We start from the raw sequence: 16372 nt of genomic DNA, 5'->3' as shown, positions 1-16372 counted from the left end.
AGCTGGGAACGGCCTGGAACCAGACTTCAGAGCCAGCGGGAATTCAGGGGCAGGTGCAGGGACGTGCAGAGTTGAGCTGCTCCAGGGAGAAGGCACCGGCCGGCACCTGCGTTTCCAAATGCAGGTCCTTGTCCGCTGTGCGAGGGCTGGAGGCGCGTTTGCCACAACACTGACCGTGGGGCCTGGCGCCTGGGCTTAGAGATGCTTTTCCCGAAGCTTCCTCTGTGTTTTGCAAATTCTCTGCACTGCACGTAAGTTGCTTTTCAAACCAGGGGAAGAGCAATAGCTATTTTTAAAAAGTTTATTGTCAGAAAGACAACGCACCCAACCCAATCTCCCGGGTGCCCGCTGTTCTTTTCAGCTCCGGGCTGGGGTCCTGAGTGGAGTGAGGGCCGTGGGGAACCCCACCTGCAGGCACTGCTGACAGCTGCATTTTTGGCCACAGAGGAATGTGAGCAGAGCTGAGGGCCCTGACCTCTTGCCCAGGAGGGAGGGAGGCCGGCCTCGGCCTCCCCGCAGCTCTGCCGAGGGTTGGGATCGCTGGACCTGGTTTCAGGACCCACGAGAGAACTTGAAACTGGTAGCACATGTCAGAATGGCCCTGTGTCCGAGCTGAAGGGACCTTTCAGTGCGGCCCTTCCTGGCCTTCACCGGACACCTGAGGCCAGAGAGGTCCCCTGCCTGGCTTCGGGGGGGCGGTGTGGATGGTACAAGTGACAACTCCGGGCCTCGCCCCGGCTGCCCCTGTGACCCTGGGCCGTCTGCAGAGCTTCCTGGCCCTGCCACACCAGGCAGCCATGCCGAGGACGGCTTGATGAAAATTCTCCATTTTTAGTTAAAAAAGGACTCCTGTCCCCAACACTTCCCACAGAGGGGCTTTCAGGCTGGGTGGGTCGGAACCCTGGCCAGTTGCTGGGCGGGGAAGGGTTTGGTCCTCTCCCTGCCCCATGTCCCCTGCAGCGGGTGGCCGGGAAGGGCCTGGCTGCCTTGGGGCTTCACAAGATGGGCGGTGGAGACTGGCTGCCTGGGCCTACGTGGCTGGCAGGCAGGTCGGAGGTTACGGGGCTGAGTTGGGGCGTTGGGCAGTGGGGGCAGGGTGGGTCTCCCAGAAGCTCTGGCAAGGAGGGTTTGGGGTTCAGTGTAAGCAGCTTTCATTTTCTCCTTCTCCCACGGGCCATAAGCAGAATTGAGGGGTTGTCTCTTTATGGGGTATGGTCCTGGAGGGGGTGGTTTATTGGTACGCCCGCAGCCCAGCCGGCAGGTGGCTGAAAGGCCACACACCGCCTGCGCCAGAGGCCCTTCCCTTCTTGGGAACATGCCTTACAGGATCCCGTCCGCGTCTGGTCGCCCCACGAGGCTGCCGGGGCCCGGGGCCCACCCTGCCCAGAGGTGAGTCCACTCTCCATCGTAGGTTATTTTCCCTGAAACTGCAGGCGAGCCCTCAGGGGCTCCAAGAACAAACTAGAAAGAGGAAGGAGGGAGGAGGTCGCCGCCTGGAAGCCCTGCTGGGGTCCTGGGAGGTGGGACCGGTGAACAGAACCAGTGTGTGCAGCCAGTTCAGGGGTGTCATTGGGGCATGAGGGGTTGGGGGCTTCGGGGGGAGACAGAAGGCTTGGCCAGCAGGGTGTCAGTGAGCAGACAGCTTTCCTGTGGTCGCCGCAACCAAGTCCCATATCAGGGCGTCGGCGTGGTCGGTTCCTGCCAGAGCCCCTGAGGGACAGTCTGTGCCTCGTCTCCCCACTGCTGCCTGCGGGCGGCCGTCCATCCTTGGCGGTCCTTGGCTGGCGACAGGTCACTGCAGTCTCTGCCTTTGTCCCCAAGTGCCTTCTCCCTGCGTTCTCCCTCTCTGTTTTCTGTGAGGACACTCCTTGGATTTAGCTCCTACCCTACACGCAGGGTCATGTCCACTCAGGATGCTTAATCACATCTGCAAAGGCCCAATTTCCAGATACGGCCACATCTTCAGGTTCTGGGAGTCAGGACATGGAGGAATCTTTTGGGGGCCACTCCTCAATCTCCTGCGGAATGTTCGTGGCTTGGGGTGAGTGGGATAGGCACTGGGTGGGGTGGGGAGACCAGGCTCGGACGTCCCTATGACATGACTTGGAGGGACCATTGGTTCCCCCGGGCCGGGTGGCCTCCTCATCTGTGTCCCTGTCCCCTCCTGCGTCCCTGCTGAGGGTCCCGGTCCCGCTGTGGGTGGGGCAGGGGCACTGCCCCTGTGGCTTGCTCTGGGTGAGTTCAGGGGTGGGGCCCAGAGCCCAGCACCCGTCATTGCTGTGGATAGATCGCAGTCACCTCCGGTGTCTGCCTGACCCCTGGGGCTCAGGAGGGGGTACCATTGCTGGGCCCCCATTTCCAGAGCTCACCTTCCCTCAGAGGCAAGACTCTTCCCTGCACTTTGACTTGGCTCCTTTGTCCCCTCTGATCCTGGCCCATGTGGCTCTGGGAAGCTCATTGGGCTGGAGTGTAGGGGCCCCAGACTCTCATGTGGCTCTCAGGACAGAGCCATGATCCACCCTGGCCACGCGGCTGTGTGGGCTCCATTTAGGTTTCAAGGCGGGTGGCATGTGAGTGTCCCATGAGCTTCCGTTCCTTGTGGGAGCCCCTGAATGCCTCAAGCCGGATAAGCCCTCCCTTTGCCCCCACCTGGGGCTCTTTGGAATCGCTGGGCGGCCTCTCTGGTGGAGGTGTACCTGCTCTCTGGGACTCCTTCTGGAATCTTCTCTGTGTCCACCTTCAGCATTTCCCACACAGCAAATCCGTCTCTGCCTTTTAGATTTCTGTGCACCCCTTTCTTTGCCAAACCCCATGTGCCCTGGAGGACAGAGACCAGGTCCAGACCCTGGGTGTCAGCAGCACCTGGACCCATAAGTCCAGGGCTTCGTGGTCCCGAGGCTCCGCCTTCTCGCCAGCCAGCTTGGCCAGTTTTGGGTCCCCCGTCCCCCCGCCATTCCATTCCCCTGGGGGCCTGGGACACAGCTGGACTCCTGGGTACTGCTCTGCCCAGGGCCTGACCGAAACCTGAACTCTGCTCCCTGGGGTCACCGTCCCCTGTAATTAGGTCACAGCTCATATTTGGCCTGGGCAGCGCCCACCTGCTGTCCACCCCCAGGCCACAGCACAGAGAGCCCCATCTGTCCCCCTGGTGTCCCTTGGCAGGCGGTGTGATTAATGGAGCCTTCACCTGGGCCAGGGGGCCCCTGGTGGAAGGGTTTATCTTATTTTACTTTATTTTGTTTCTACATGTCTACAGTGCTTTTACCTTTCCCCCAGTCGTCAGCGGGGGATGAAGGAGGGAGTGGTGGCCCTGCCCCCTCCCCGGGCGCAGACCACGGGCCTGGCCGGCCTGCTTCCCAGGGTCTCCAGCCCCAGTCTGCACCCAGCTCAGGGCCGGGACGGCCGAGGCAGGATGGCGTGTCTGCAGGGCCTTTTGTATGGAAGGAGCCTTGCGGGGGCTCCGTGGTCCTGCGGGCGGAGGGGTGCGCGCTCATGGGGCCTGCGGATTTGGGAAAAGGCATTTGGGGAGCGGTGGGTGGGGGGTAGAGGAGGTGGAAGGCAGGTTCAGGAGATGAGTGGGGACCCTTAGTCGGGGGAGGGGCTCCCTCACCTGTGGGACCCTTGGAGCTGGGCCAGCAGCTTTGTGTTTTGAAGTCAGTCACCTGCCCGGGGATGCCATTTATCAGGGAACCTTTGACCCACTGAGGCCTGAAAGGTCACCTGTCCCCTGCTTTCCTCCAGCCCTGCTGTACCTCAGCCTCCTCCTCCTCCTCCTCCTCCTCCTCCTCCTCCTCCTCCTCCTCCTCCTCCTCCTCCTCCTCCTCCTCCTCCTCCTCCTCGCAGCCTCCCTCTGAGCCCCGGCCCCGCCCTGACTCAGGAAACCCTTGCCTTATCATCTCACCGCATCCAGAGCTCTGCCTGGGCAATAAAGAGAGCTGGCAGCCGGGGTGGGGGCAGCAGTGGGGGTGGGGGGACGGCAAGACTGGCCCCAAACACATCCTCCAGGTTGGCCTGGAACGACCCTGGTGTCGTCTCTCTGGGTGCGGTTTCCCCGAGGGGGCCCCAGACCCGGGGGGGTGGCTTCTTCCTGGCGTTGATTGAGGCCCCGGGTGTGCTCTCCCTGTCGGCACATTTGACACGGAGAGTCTCTGTGCCCTGTCCGGTGGTGCCCGCTGGAGCCTCACCTGTGAGGTGGCCCCCGACCCCCGCAGCAGCCTCCCCTGCGATGCTTCTGGTGTGTGGGGGCAGTCACCAGGAATAGCCCGCGGTCGGTAGGGCCCCCAGATAACGTACGGCCCTGATTGGGACACTCTTGGGAGTGAAAGGACACCCTGAATAGTGACAGTGGGGTGAGCTGGGCTGTCCCAGGTGGGCGGCACACAGGGGTCCCTTGTCCCAGGCGGACGAGGGGGCGGCACTGAGGGCGGCGGGGGCTGAGCAGCAGGAAGAGGCCCTGTGCCAGCTGTGAAGAGCCATGGGGGATGGGCGGGCTGACGCAGGCGGGCAGGGGCAGGCTCCTTCCCGCCAGGCCCAGTTCATTCCAGGGCTCCCGTGTCCCCGTGCCAGAGCTGGGGACTCGCAGCAGGAAGTGCCCCCGGCGTCCGCAGAAGCCGAGGAAGTTGAATGCCGAGCTGCCCTCGACTCTGTTCTGTGCGCGTGTTTGTTTCCTCGGGCTGATGTAACGAGGTGCCGCGACCTGGGGAGGGCTTCAAACAACGCAAATTGAGGTGCTCACAGATCCGAGGTGCTGAGTCCCAAATCCAGGGGTGCGCTGGGCTGGTTCCTTCTGGAGGCTCCGAGGGAGACTCCGTTCCTGGCCTGTCCCCCGCTTCAGGGAGCCCCGGCCTTGATCCCGGGCGATCCTTGGCTGGTAGACGCATCGCGCCGGTCTCGGCTCCGTCTCCCGTGTGCCTTCTCCTTGGCTGTCTCTCTGAGGACCCCGTCCTTGGGTTTAGGGCCCACCCTCACCCAGGACAGTCATCCATCTCCGGATCCTTACCTTATTACACTTGCAAAGGCCCTTTTCCCAAAGAAGGTCACTTTCCCAGGCTCCAGAATTAGGACTTAAACGTGCCGTTTGGGAGGTCACTCTTGGACCAGCGTCCTGCAGACAGCGCAGCGGGTTCTGGAAGCGGTTGGAAAGGAATTGGGCAGGGCCTCTCAGACGGAGTGGCGAGGCTGGGGGGCCGCTTGGGAGCTGGGGCTGGTCCACCTATGTCCTCACTTGTCCAGGGAGAAAGGTACGTAATGAAATCGGGGAATAAGATGAGGTCTGGGACCCTGAGTGCCCGCTGTTGACCGCAGCTGCTCCGGGCTCCCCGCCCCCAGCCGGAGGTCTTGTCCCTAGCGGGGGGCCACAGATCACTGGGACTCCACTTCTGGCCTTTGCACTCTTTTTATGCCTGAACACGCCCCTGGTGGGGAAGGACTGCTGCGCCCGTAGGCTGCGTGGAGGGGCCCTCTTTGGAGAGCGGCACGGGCGCTCCTGCGGCCGGGGGAGGAAGGAGCGGGGCTTGTTCCGCATGGCCCTGGGGCCCGCAGGCCCGTCATATCTGCTCATTCTAACATTGCTCACCTGGAGCCTGGAGGCCGGGGGCAGGGACCAGGCCAGGTGAGCGGAAGGGCCCCTTGGAAGGCCTCTGTCTTCCAGGCCCAGCTCAGGCACAGAGAAGGCCGCTCCTGCTAACACCCAAAGCAAAGGTCATCATCAAATAAGTGTGTGTGTGTGGGGTGGACTCCCCTGGGATTAGGGATCTCCTGGTGAGTCTCAGGGACACCACTGGCGCCTCCTGCACGTCCCCTGGGGCCACATGGAAAGGAGTCAGCTGGTTCCTCCTTTTCTGGGGCTGGGGGTGGGGCAGGCCAGACCCTCGGCAAGACCGTGCCCGGTGATGAAGCGCTGGCCTCCATCTGGTCGGAGGCAGGAGCAGGGCTTCCTGCTCGCTGCCCGTCACGTGGGCAGATAAGCCCCGGGCAGCCAGCAGCCCTCGGCCCCGCACTGGCTCCTGGGCCCTGAGCTGGAGCCTGGGCAGAGGGGGCTGGCACCAGGCAGAGTCCTTGGGCTGTGTCTGGCCTCAGGAGGGAGGTTTTGCGCTGTGGGGCCGGCGCTCTTCGTCCTCTCTTCTTTATATGGACTTGGCCGATGTTGTTAAACAGACGTGTCTCCCTGCGGGAAGCCCGGGCCAGCTCCCTGACAGCTCTGCCTCCCGACTTCCCTGTGCAGGCTCAGCCACAGCGGCGACTTTTAAGCCCTTCCTGTGGGACTGTTTTGCTTCCTGAGGGCGCCCACTTTCCCCATCTGCATCCTCCTCTCCGTGCGGAGCCTCCCTCCCCCAGCTGCTGAGCCCCCCAACGCAGCCCCCTGTGGTCCCCGAGGGAATGAGACAGGGAGGGGGCGGCCTGCAAGGCCCGTCACCGAGCACAGTACAGCATGATGGCCATGGGGTGCTGGGAGACTCTGACCCGCGCTTCCCAGAGTGGTCCCCCCCAGGGTGGGGCTGGTGTGCTGACCCTCCAGTTACTGCCTGAGAGCTACTGGGGTGGGGAGCAGTGTTACCGCTTCCTGTCTTTCCGTCTGGGGCACCAGGTGGCCACCCGAAGAGGCGGAGAGGCCCCCAGCAGATACTGGCCGTGGGTGTGACAGACATGGGTAGGGCTCGGGCAGTCTTGACCGCCCATATGTGTGAGGTACCATGCACACACACACACACACACACACGCACACACGCACACATGCATGTGGTAATTACACTAACCACTGTAAACAGTACTGCACAGTCGCAACCTGATTCCTCTTCTGTCTTCCCTGTCCCAAAGCCGGACCCGTTCTGCCAACCCTGGTGCCGTCCCCGAGCCCCCGAGCCCCCCACCGCATAGACCCATAGCCTGCACCAGACCCGTGCTCACAGGAGAGAGAGAACGGGGCTGTGCCCAGCGGACCCCAGGGGACCCCAGGGGGTGTGCCGGCCCCGGGGCTCACTCCAGTGGCGTGCAGTTACCTGCGGGGTGAGGTGTTGGTGGCCTTCTGCAGGCGCAGGGCAGGGAGCATGGCATCCCTGACCCTGGCTCCCGAGTGGCCCCTGTTTCTTCAGGGACAGAACCTGCTCTGCTGCGGCCTGGAACAGACTCGGTTTGCCCAGGGTTCCCGGAGCCTGAGCCGGAACGGACCCTGTGCCGGGCAGTGGCCTCGTTGCTCTCCTCCTTGGGAGCTGCGCCTGGGTTTGTTCTGAACGCGTCTCTAGCATTTCATTTTCTGACACTTGTCCCGGACTGGAGCAGGACTTTGCGGCTTGCCCAGTGTCCCCTCCCCAGGCCCCCTGCGTGCACCAGGAAGTGTTCCGGAGTGGGGAGAGGTTTGCTGGCAGCCTGCGGTCAGAGCGGGACCTTCACAATGGCCCCTTGTGTGCCGGCGCATTCCTCCTTAAACAGGCCCAGATCCAGGCTGCTCCTGCTTCGACCCCCCGTGGGCGGGGCAGACGGGAAGGCTCGCATCTGGGGTGGCGGCCGGGCCTCTGCAGCAGCCGAGCCTGTAGGTTTGAAGGACGGGCGAGGGCTGGGCCCTGGGGAGGGATGGGCCGGCACGCACAGGTATCCACGGCCCCCTGCCCTCAACCAGGTTTGTCCACTCGCGTAGCACGTTGGGGAAAGGCAGGGGCATCTCATGGAGAAAAGCACCCCCGGGATTCCACCCAGAGACGCGTGTTCTTGGCAAATGTGCGTGTGTGCTCCGTGTGAGAGAAACCAGGCCCTCTGCCCCGTCCGTCCTGCCTTCCGCTATTTTCACTGCGTAGTCCCAGCATTGCGCGTCTTCAGAACTGTGATTTCGACGCCTGTGCAGGACGTCGGCATGTGGGTCTAGGGCGTCGGGGGGAACTGAATCGTTCCCAGCGTGCGCTGTTGCAGCGCTGATGCAGACGTCCTCATACAATAAGTCTCTCTGTTCTTCTGATTATCTCCTTGGGATTAATGGTCTTCGGGATCTCCTCCCAGGTGCCCCGAACGTATTTGTCTGGTGTCTGGGAGTCCCCCTTATCCTGTCCACCTGGGCTCTCTGGCCTGCCCCCTACCCTCCGCCCCGGCTGCAATGATGTCCTTCAGACCAAAGGGGTGGCGGCCAGTGCCACTCCCCACTGCGCTGCCCAGTGCCGCCACAGAGGGGTCTTGAATATGCAGAACGCCAAGCTCATGAACACTGGCTGGCTTCTGTGGCCACACGTGGACTCCCCCCGGCTGCCTCTACCTCCGCAGGGATGGGGAGGATGAGGGACGCTAGTCGGTTACACACTGTATCCCCTGTGCGGGCGGTGGTGGGGGCTTGTGTGTGTGTGCACAGGACCTGGGGTGTGTTTTCAGGACTCTGACGGGGGAGGAGGTGCTGGGGAACCCTGTCCTGCCAGCTTTGTGACAAGCTGTCTCCTGATTTGTCCCAGCTGGGTGCTTCTGGTGTCAAGACATCCTGGGCGGCAGGCAGCTGTGCACGGGGGTCCCTTGCAAAACCTGCCGTAAAAATGATCTGTTCCATCACCAAATGCTCCAGGGAAAATCCGGAGCCGCCTGTTCCCCTGCCAGTTCTCCCCCATCTGGGGTTTTGTGAGTCCAGGGGGAAGAAGGAGCAGCTTTTCCTCCTCTGGGTCCCTGGGCACGGCAGCTCTGAAGTCGCCCGTCCGTGCTTCCGTGGGTCCATCTGTTGAGTGTGGTTGGGACTGGACAGGGGCTGGGGTGCAGAGCGAGGTGACCGCTGGGGGGTAGGGCTCCGGACAGTTGTAGCCCAGAGGCTTCACCCTTCTGACGGTCCTTGTGTTAATTTCCTGGGGCTGCCAGAACACATGACACACACTGTCTGGCTCAAACCACAGGACTTGATTCTCTCCCAGTTCTGGAGGCAGCAAGGTGTGGGCAGGAGCTTTGGTGGCTTGAGGCGCCTGGCCTTGCGGTTGCCTCCCCATCTGTCCTTCCGTCTTCCCATGGGCTGCCCTTTGTGTCTCTGTCTCAAACCTCCTCTTCTTTCTCTCATGAGGACGCGTGGGATTTGTGGCCCATCCTAAATCTAGGGTGATCTCATCTCAAATCCTTACCTTGACTACATCTGTGAAGACCCTATTTCCAAATAAGGTCCTATTCACAGGTCCCAGGGGTTAGGACTGGGACATATCTTTTGGGGGTCACTATTCAACCCACTACAGACTCAGAGAAGTGGAGCCTCTCAGGCTGAAAAGAGGGTGAAGACCCGGTGCTTCCCTGCTCTGGGGGCTCGGTGCCCACAGTTACTCACCTGTGACCCGTCTTGAAGTCGTGCGGAAGTCCCTGAGGGCCACGAAGGGATGGAGAGCTGCCTCGAGGCGTCACACAGGCGAGGATGTCGTGCTGTGTTTCCAGGGCCCCCCCAAACAGCCCCCGAAGTCCTGACATGGCCTGGATGGCATGGGGAGGGAGTGGTGTGAACCTCGGGGCCCTGGGCAGGCTTTGGGGGGACTCCAAGGAGGAGGCATGCTTGTTTGGAGAACAGCCCGAACAACGCGGACATTTGCTGAGTAGCCACTGTCCTGATGGTGGGAACAGCCCCGTCCTCCTGGAGCTCAGGACTAGCGGGGAGGGACCGCGTTGGACAGGATGCGCCAGGATGGGAGGCTCCAGACAGCACAGGGCCAGGAACGACCTGTGCTGGGCAGTGGGAAGAGAGATGAGGCCGGGCGCGCGCACACGTCCACACACACACACGCGCGCGTGCAGTGGGCCTGGGGAGGGAGCCGTGTTCCTGGGCGCAGCCTGGTTGGCTGGCATCTCTGTGTGGGCGGGGCCGGTTCCAGTCCATGGCCACCTCTGGACCCAGGTGCCCAGGTCTGGGAGGGCTCTACTTCGGTGCCGGGTCTTAGATCACGAGTCAGGGTCTTGTTAAACCTGGGAAAGGCTCTCCCCCACCTACTTTCAGTTCTTCAACTCGGCCCCAGGGAACCGACACCAAGGACATCTGGAGGTGCCTGTGCGGGGCGGCTGTCCCTCCGCCAGGGAGCTCAGCCACCGTTCAGGGACAGTTTGCACACTTGTCTTGAGGGAGGGGGTTGACCAGATGCCTCGGAGTTCTGGGCACTCAGCCCTGGACTTGGTGTCCAGCCCGACAGGCACCCGACCTCCCCGTGGGGCGTTCGGCACGGACTGGTGGCGCTCTGTGGGAACCTTGGTGCAGTTTCCCACGCGTGTTTGCCTCTGTCTGTGGCAGCGCCCAGACCAGGAGGCGGCACAGAAAACCTCCCAGGGTCCAGTTCACTTGGAGTCCGACGCTCTGGCCACAGTGGACCCACACGCCTGGGAGGGAGCAGGTGTGTCCCCGAGACGGGGGTGCGCGACAACAGGCCGGCGCCCCAGAGCGGCACAGCTCCTCTCTCCGAGGACATCGATGTCCCTGCCGGGCCTCTGGGGCACGTGGGCTCTGCAGCCCGGGATTTAGTCCCTGTGCCCCCTGAGAAGGAGGCGCACCCAGGACTTAGAGAGGGCCTCCCGGGGTGCCAAGCGTGGGGAACGGGAGCTGGGGGCGGGTACCAGGCACAGGGCCTCCTGCACATCCTCCCACTCCTGGCCTTGAGATCACCTGCCCACCCCCCACCAGGCGTCCTCTGAGGGAAGTGTTATCCACTGGGAGGGCTTGAGAGCTGGGTTGGAATTTGGAGGAAAGGAGTTGGAGGGAGGGACTGCTAAGAAGGGCCTGGGAGAGCTGTGGTTGGGGGCTGGGGACCAGCTGCCGGCTGGGCGGGGAGGGAATGGGGGGGGTCCCCTGACATCCTGGGCTCAGAGTTGGTGAGGCGAGGAGAGGGGTTGGGGACACTGTGGGTCGCTGAGGGCCCGGCCTGTGGGAAGGAGCTGGTGAGTGTTCCTGCCACGTGGGCCCCTTCCTGCTCTGGTCTTTATAACCGGGAGCAGCTGGTTCTCGTTTGGCATGCGGCTGGGAGGATTGCGGAGGGCGGCTTCTGAGGCCCGGTCCCCACCGCCTCAGATGGCGTGGGACCTGGCGGGGGTGGCGGGCAGCAGGGTGGGGGTCAGACGGCCAGCACCCCACAGGGGCCCAAGCCTGGCTAGGGCAAGCAGTACAGATGGAGGCAGGTAGGGGGGCGTGGGGCGGGCCACGCCCGGACTCTGTGATTCCACCAGAAACCAGGCAGCCACGTGCTTAGAACTCACAGGTCAGGCATGCAGGCGCGTCTTCTGGGTCTGCCCCTTACTGTCCCTGTTGGTGGGCACATGGTTGAAGCCCCGGGGCCTGGGTTTCCCCATCTGTCCCAGGCGGCCGTAGCCTAATGTACAGCCGAGGGGTATTGTGAGGGGCCAGTGTGGGGTGCACGGGGAGCCCAGTCCTTGCCGACATTACACGTCAGTGTCGGCTCTTCGTGCCGTCCCTGGTCTGATGCGGTCACTCCCATCGTGATTCTGAGTGGTTAGGGGGGTGCTGTTATGGCTGGGGACGCGTGTCCCCTGCTGCGGTGATGGCGTGTTTGCTGATGGCGTCTGCATAGGGGGAGGTGAGAGGGAGAGAGGAAGACCACGGCAAGGCAAAGGCTCCCCCAGAGCCCGCCATCCGAAGCGGCAGCGTGGCTGGGTCCACGTCGTGGCCTGACAGAGAGGCCGGCATCCTCCAGGCTCCAGCCTTTTCTCTCTCGCCCCGAACACGGGATTGCTGGTGCCTCTGAGTCCCCTGGTAAGGGGGCTGTCCCCTTTTCTTTCGGAGAGGTGAAGGGTGTGAATCTGCCCGGGGTCCTGGCTGCAGCTTCCCCGCTGGCTACCTTTCAACACTCACCCTGAGCGGGCTGCTTCCAGTGGTTCCCGAGCCACCCACTCATCACGGCCTCCTCTGTTTTTCAGCCTTGAAACGGTCCTTTGAGGTCGAGGAGGTCGAGACGCCCAACTCCACGCCGCCCCGGAGGGTCCAGACTCCCCTCCTCCGGGCCACTGTGGCCAGCTCCACCCAGAAGTTCCAGGACCTGGGTGTGAAGAACTCAGAGCCCTCCGCCCGCTATGTAGACTCCCTGAGCCAGCGGTCGCCCAAGGCGGCCCTGCGACGGGTCGAGCTGTCGGGTCCCAAGACCGAGCCCGTGTCCCGGCGCACGGAGATCTCCATCGACATCTCGTCCAAGCAGGTGGAGAACGCCAGCACCCCGGGGCCGTCCCGGTTCGGGCTCAAGCGGGCCGAGGCCCTGAGCCACAAGACGCCAGAGCCCGCCCCCCGGAGGACGGAGATCACCATCGTCAAGCCCCAGGAGCCAGCCCACCGGAGGATGGAGACCCCTGTCTCCAAGAGCCCCGAGGTGCCCGCCGCCCCCACCACTGACACCACCCCCAAGAGGGTGGAGATCCAGGTGCCCAAGTCAGCCGAGGTGCCCGCCTCCCCCGCCCCAGCCCAGACCCTGGAGAATTCAGAACCCACCGCCATGTCCCAGCTGCAGAGCAGGCTGGAGCCCAGGCCTCAGCCCCCACCTGCCGAGGTCCCAGCCAGGAAACAGGAGGGTGAGTAGCCAAGACCAGGGTGCTGACCGGGGGCGGGGGCTGGCATTGCTGTGGAATCCTGGGGAAATAAGCTTGGGGGGTGGGGGGCAGTGCTTTGTGAAAACCTAGAATGCACTGGGGTGAGTGATCAAAGGCTCAGGGGAGCAGACTCGGTTCTTTCTGCCCACGGAGGATGGACCAAGATGCAGCAAGGTGGACTTGAGTTAGATTTTGGAAAGAACCTCTGGGTTTTAAGGGACCTGCTGTCGGGACTGTGCTGCATGAGCCCAGGACAGCGGGGAACTGGGGCCTGGAAATGAGAGGAAACGGGGGTTTGTGATCCGAGGAGATGCTCTGACGTTCCCGTGGTTACTAGGCCCAGGGGAGGAATTGCCCACAGCCCTGCGAGTACCTGGCAGAGGCCGAGGCTCAGGGGTGTGGGTAGGGGTTCCTGCCCTCCTGAGGTTTTGCACTGGCGGGTCTTCCACCTCCTCCTCCAGAGGCAAAGAGAACACAAGAATGCCTTCTCTCTGTACCCTAAGATTCTCTGGGCTACTGGGAAGGGGTCCTTGGGCCAGGGATCCCCATGACCTCTGCCCACAGCTATGTTGTGGTAAGGGGAGGAGGAGGGGAGTGAGGGGCTTGGGTACTATCCTCGGAGGACCCAAACATGGACTTGGCCCACTGGGGGAGCTTCCAGCGGAGGCACGGCCAATCCCTGGGGGTCACCGGGCCCCTGGGATGCTGGTCGTGTGCAGGTGCCGGCTGGGCTGTAAGCCTCGTCAAAGCCAGTTGCTTCTGGTCTCAGGACTTGGAACTCAGTAAACGTTCCAGGGCTGTTTTTTGGCTTGGACAGACAGAACGTTCCAGGTTTTTGATTTCCCTTTTCAAAATTGTTATTTTTGATTACAGTTACAATGCACATAACATAAAATTTACCCTTTTAACCGTGTGTGAGTGCACAGCTCAGCAGCATTAGGCACATTCACGCTGCTGGGGCGCCGCCACCCCATCCACCTCCAGGACTCTCTCACCGTCCCGGGTGGGAGCCTGCCCTATCATACACCAGCGCCCCCGGCCCCGGCCCCGGCCCCGGCCCCGGCAGCCGCCATCCACGCTGCCTCTCTGAGTCTGACGGCTGTAGGTCCCGCCTGAAAGTGGAGTCATACAGTACTTACCCTTTTGTGCCTGGCTGAGCGGGATGTGCTCAGGGGTCCCCACGTGGTTGTAGGTGTCGGGGTCTCCTTCCTGTTCACGGCTGGTGTCGCGCCTTGTGTGTGGACCATGTGGCGTTGGCCCGCCCTCTGTTCGTGGACGTTGCGTTGCGTCTGCTGTGAACGTGGGCATGGACGGATCTTCTCAGGCCCTGCTCTCACTGCCTTCTGTTATTGTTATTATTTTTGACTAAGACTTTTCCAGCAGTCAGTGAACTTGGGGACCAGAGGGCACTTGGCTTGCAATGGGGTGGCAGTGTGGGGTGAGCTGCTGTGTTCTGTTCACGTGCACACTTATTTGACTGAGTAGGTTGGGGTTGGGGGGAGTGAGCCCCCAAATTTTCTACAGCGCTGGGCAACACTGAGCAGCCCGACTACAGGACCGTGGAGGTCCCTTCCGGCCCTGGTCCTTGGTGAGTCTGTTCTCGCTCCCGTCTCCTTACACTTGACCCTGCAGAGCCACTCCCTGGTGCACTGTGAGGACAGAGGCTCGGCCAGTGTTTGGGGAGTGGCTGGGAGACCATTTCCTCCTGGTCTTCTGTTGGTCAAGGGCCTTTGGCACCGGATCTGTTCCCCTCCTGGGGGTGAGGTGTTCACACTTAGCCCAGTCAAACAGGATGTGGCTGGGACATGGTCACCTCCAGGCCGTCCCGGTCTTGATGACAGCTGGTGCTGGATGCGCCAGGAGGTGGGCCTGGCTCTAGGGACGGGCAAAGGGGTGTCTGCTCAGGGGTCGCTGCCCTGGGTCTTTGGGTCTGCTCTGGCTCAGCAGGGGGTGCAGGCATAGGATGTTGGTGATCGGACTGGGAACCGTGTGGGGAGGCTCCCCAGGAGTGTGGCCCCTTCCCCTAAGGTTTGGGAGGCTTAACCAGGCAAAATAGGAGAGAAAAGCATTCCCATCGAGGCTGCTGTCCAGAGATGTTGGGGAACCTGAACTGGAGGGAACTGTGAAATTTCTCCATGGAAAGAATTTAAATGTCTGAGCGGGCGTGCGTAGTTGGCCGCTCCCCGACCCTGCTGCCCCTTGGGGTGTGGCCTGTGTGGATGGGAGTCCAGCTCCACATGGAGGGGCCCCAGGCCAGCGAGGCTGTCCTCCAGCCCCCCGCTCCCCACTGACACCAGCTGGGGGGTTGGGCGGTGTGCTATTTGTTTGTACACACATGTGCCCGTGCCCCGACCCCCGTCCGTGTCTTACTGGCTGCATGGGGCGGGGTTCTCTGAGACCAGTACCCAAACCTGTTGCGAACCTTAAGGCTGAACCCATGTAGCTGGACTGGGCAGAGGGCAGAGAGGTTTGGACAGACACTGGGAAGAGGAAGAAGCTCCGTGCAGGAGGCGGGGCTTGGATGACTCACTTTGGGAGGCTCTTTCCTCTTCCAAGGGCAGAAGTCACAGAGGAGTCACCCGGTGAGGCGCGGGCGAGGCCCCCTGAGGGCTGGGGACTGGGGCCCAGACCTGCTCGGCCTTGGGCGTCCAGGCCCGAGGCGGAGGGCGAGGCCGTCCTGATGGAGGGGTGTTCCTGGAATGCACTGCGGGGGCTTCTGGGGGCTCAGCTCTGAGTTCCTGCCCAGCCTCCGCTCCGTCTGCGTCTCCCTTTCTCCCCGTCCACTGGTGCTGGTCTGCTCAGTCCCTCCAGAGGCACATCCGGTCCTCCCTCAGCCCCGCTTCCTGCCCATTTCTCCTGTGGACCAGGCACTCCCGGCCCCTTCCTCTGGGGGCTGGGCGGAGAGCGCCAGGAAGCCCCCCACCCCGGAGACCCTGCTCTGACTGCCCCTTCCACAGGAGGGCCATCTGGCAGGGCGGGGCAAAGGGTCAGGGAGGGACAGGCTCCGTGCCCTCTGATCAGACACTCCGCCCACTGCCTCTGCCTCCAGGAAGCCATCGAGACTGGCTGCGGGTGCAGGACCGGGTCTCCTGGGACCCAGCTGAGTTGCTCCCAGATTGACCTCCCTACACACAGCGCTGATGAAACCCTTGCCCACTCTGTGCCTTCAGTGGTCACTCAACCCGGGGCCTCCAAGTCCCTCGCCCTCACGTCCAGCTGCCGCTGCCCTGCTCCTGAGCTCCTCCTGCCACGGTCCCTCCATGTCTCCCCCGGCCCCCGCTCCTCACAGATGACATTCTGACCCCTGACTTGGCTCTTCTTCACATTACTCACTGCTCTCTGAGCTCCTACGCATCCCTCCCAGCCCAGCTCAAATGGCACCTCTTCCATGAAGCCCTCCCACTAGCTGGAAGTAGCCTCACTTCCTCTGACTCCCGGTCTTTTTGCATCTACTCATGTATAATATCTTGCGTTTGGCTTGGAATGTAAATTATTTGTATATGAAGCTTCTTTCTTCTGCTAGAATTCCTACTGTATAAGAGTAGTTTTTCATAGTACCTTTTCTTTATGAAGTTCAGAAAATATAGAAATTAGAAAGAAACTAAAATTCACCAGTAACCCAGCTGTATCCACTCTTAACGTTTGCTGTATTTTCTTCTGAATTTGCTCTCTGCCCCCCATTAGATTCTAGGTTACTTGAGGGTAGGGCTGTTATTTTTTGTTTGTTTGTTTGTTTGATTTTTGTATTTTTAAGGATCCCATAAAATACTAAGTGACTTGGATATAGTAGGTGCTCAGTAAAACAATGTTGGAGGAATAAGATGAGATGGCTCTTGTCACTCTTGCTGGCAGATGCAGGGAC

General features: G+C 62.0%; 1 protein-coding gene across 3 annotated transcripts in view; it reads left to right on the top strand.

The window, feature by feature from the left end:
- The window catches only part of SEPTIN9 (septin 9), a 133397-nt gene that overhangs the window by 57407 nt on the left and 59618 nt on the right, over positions 1–16372 (top strand). For all 3 annotated transcript variants that reach the window (XM_090292879.1, XM_090292881.1, XM_090292880.1), the window contains one exon: positions 11851–12492. In XM_090292879.1, coding sequence (XP_090149005.1) covers positions 11851–12492 — 642 coding nt within the window. The remainder of the gene's footprint in view (positions 1–11850; positions 12493–16372) is intronic.

This window comes from Furipterus horrens, unplaced genomic scaffold (genome assembly GCF_987537825.1).
Source record: "Furipterus horrens unplaced genomic scaffold, mFurHor1.1.pri manual_scaffold_11, whole genome shotgun sequence".
Taxonomy (NCBI): domain Eukaryota; kingdom Metazoa; phylum Chordata; class Mammalia; order Chiroptera; family Furipteridae; genus Furipterus; species Furipterus horrens.
Note: the sequence above shows the minus strand (reverse complement) of the source record. Positions and strands in the feature narration are given on the sequence as shown.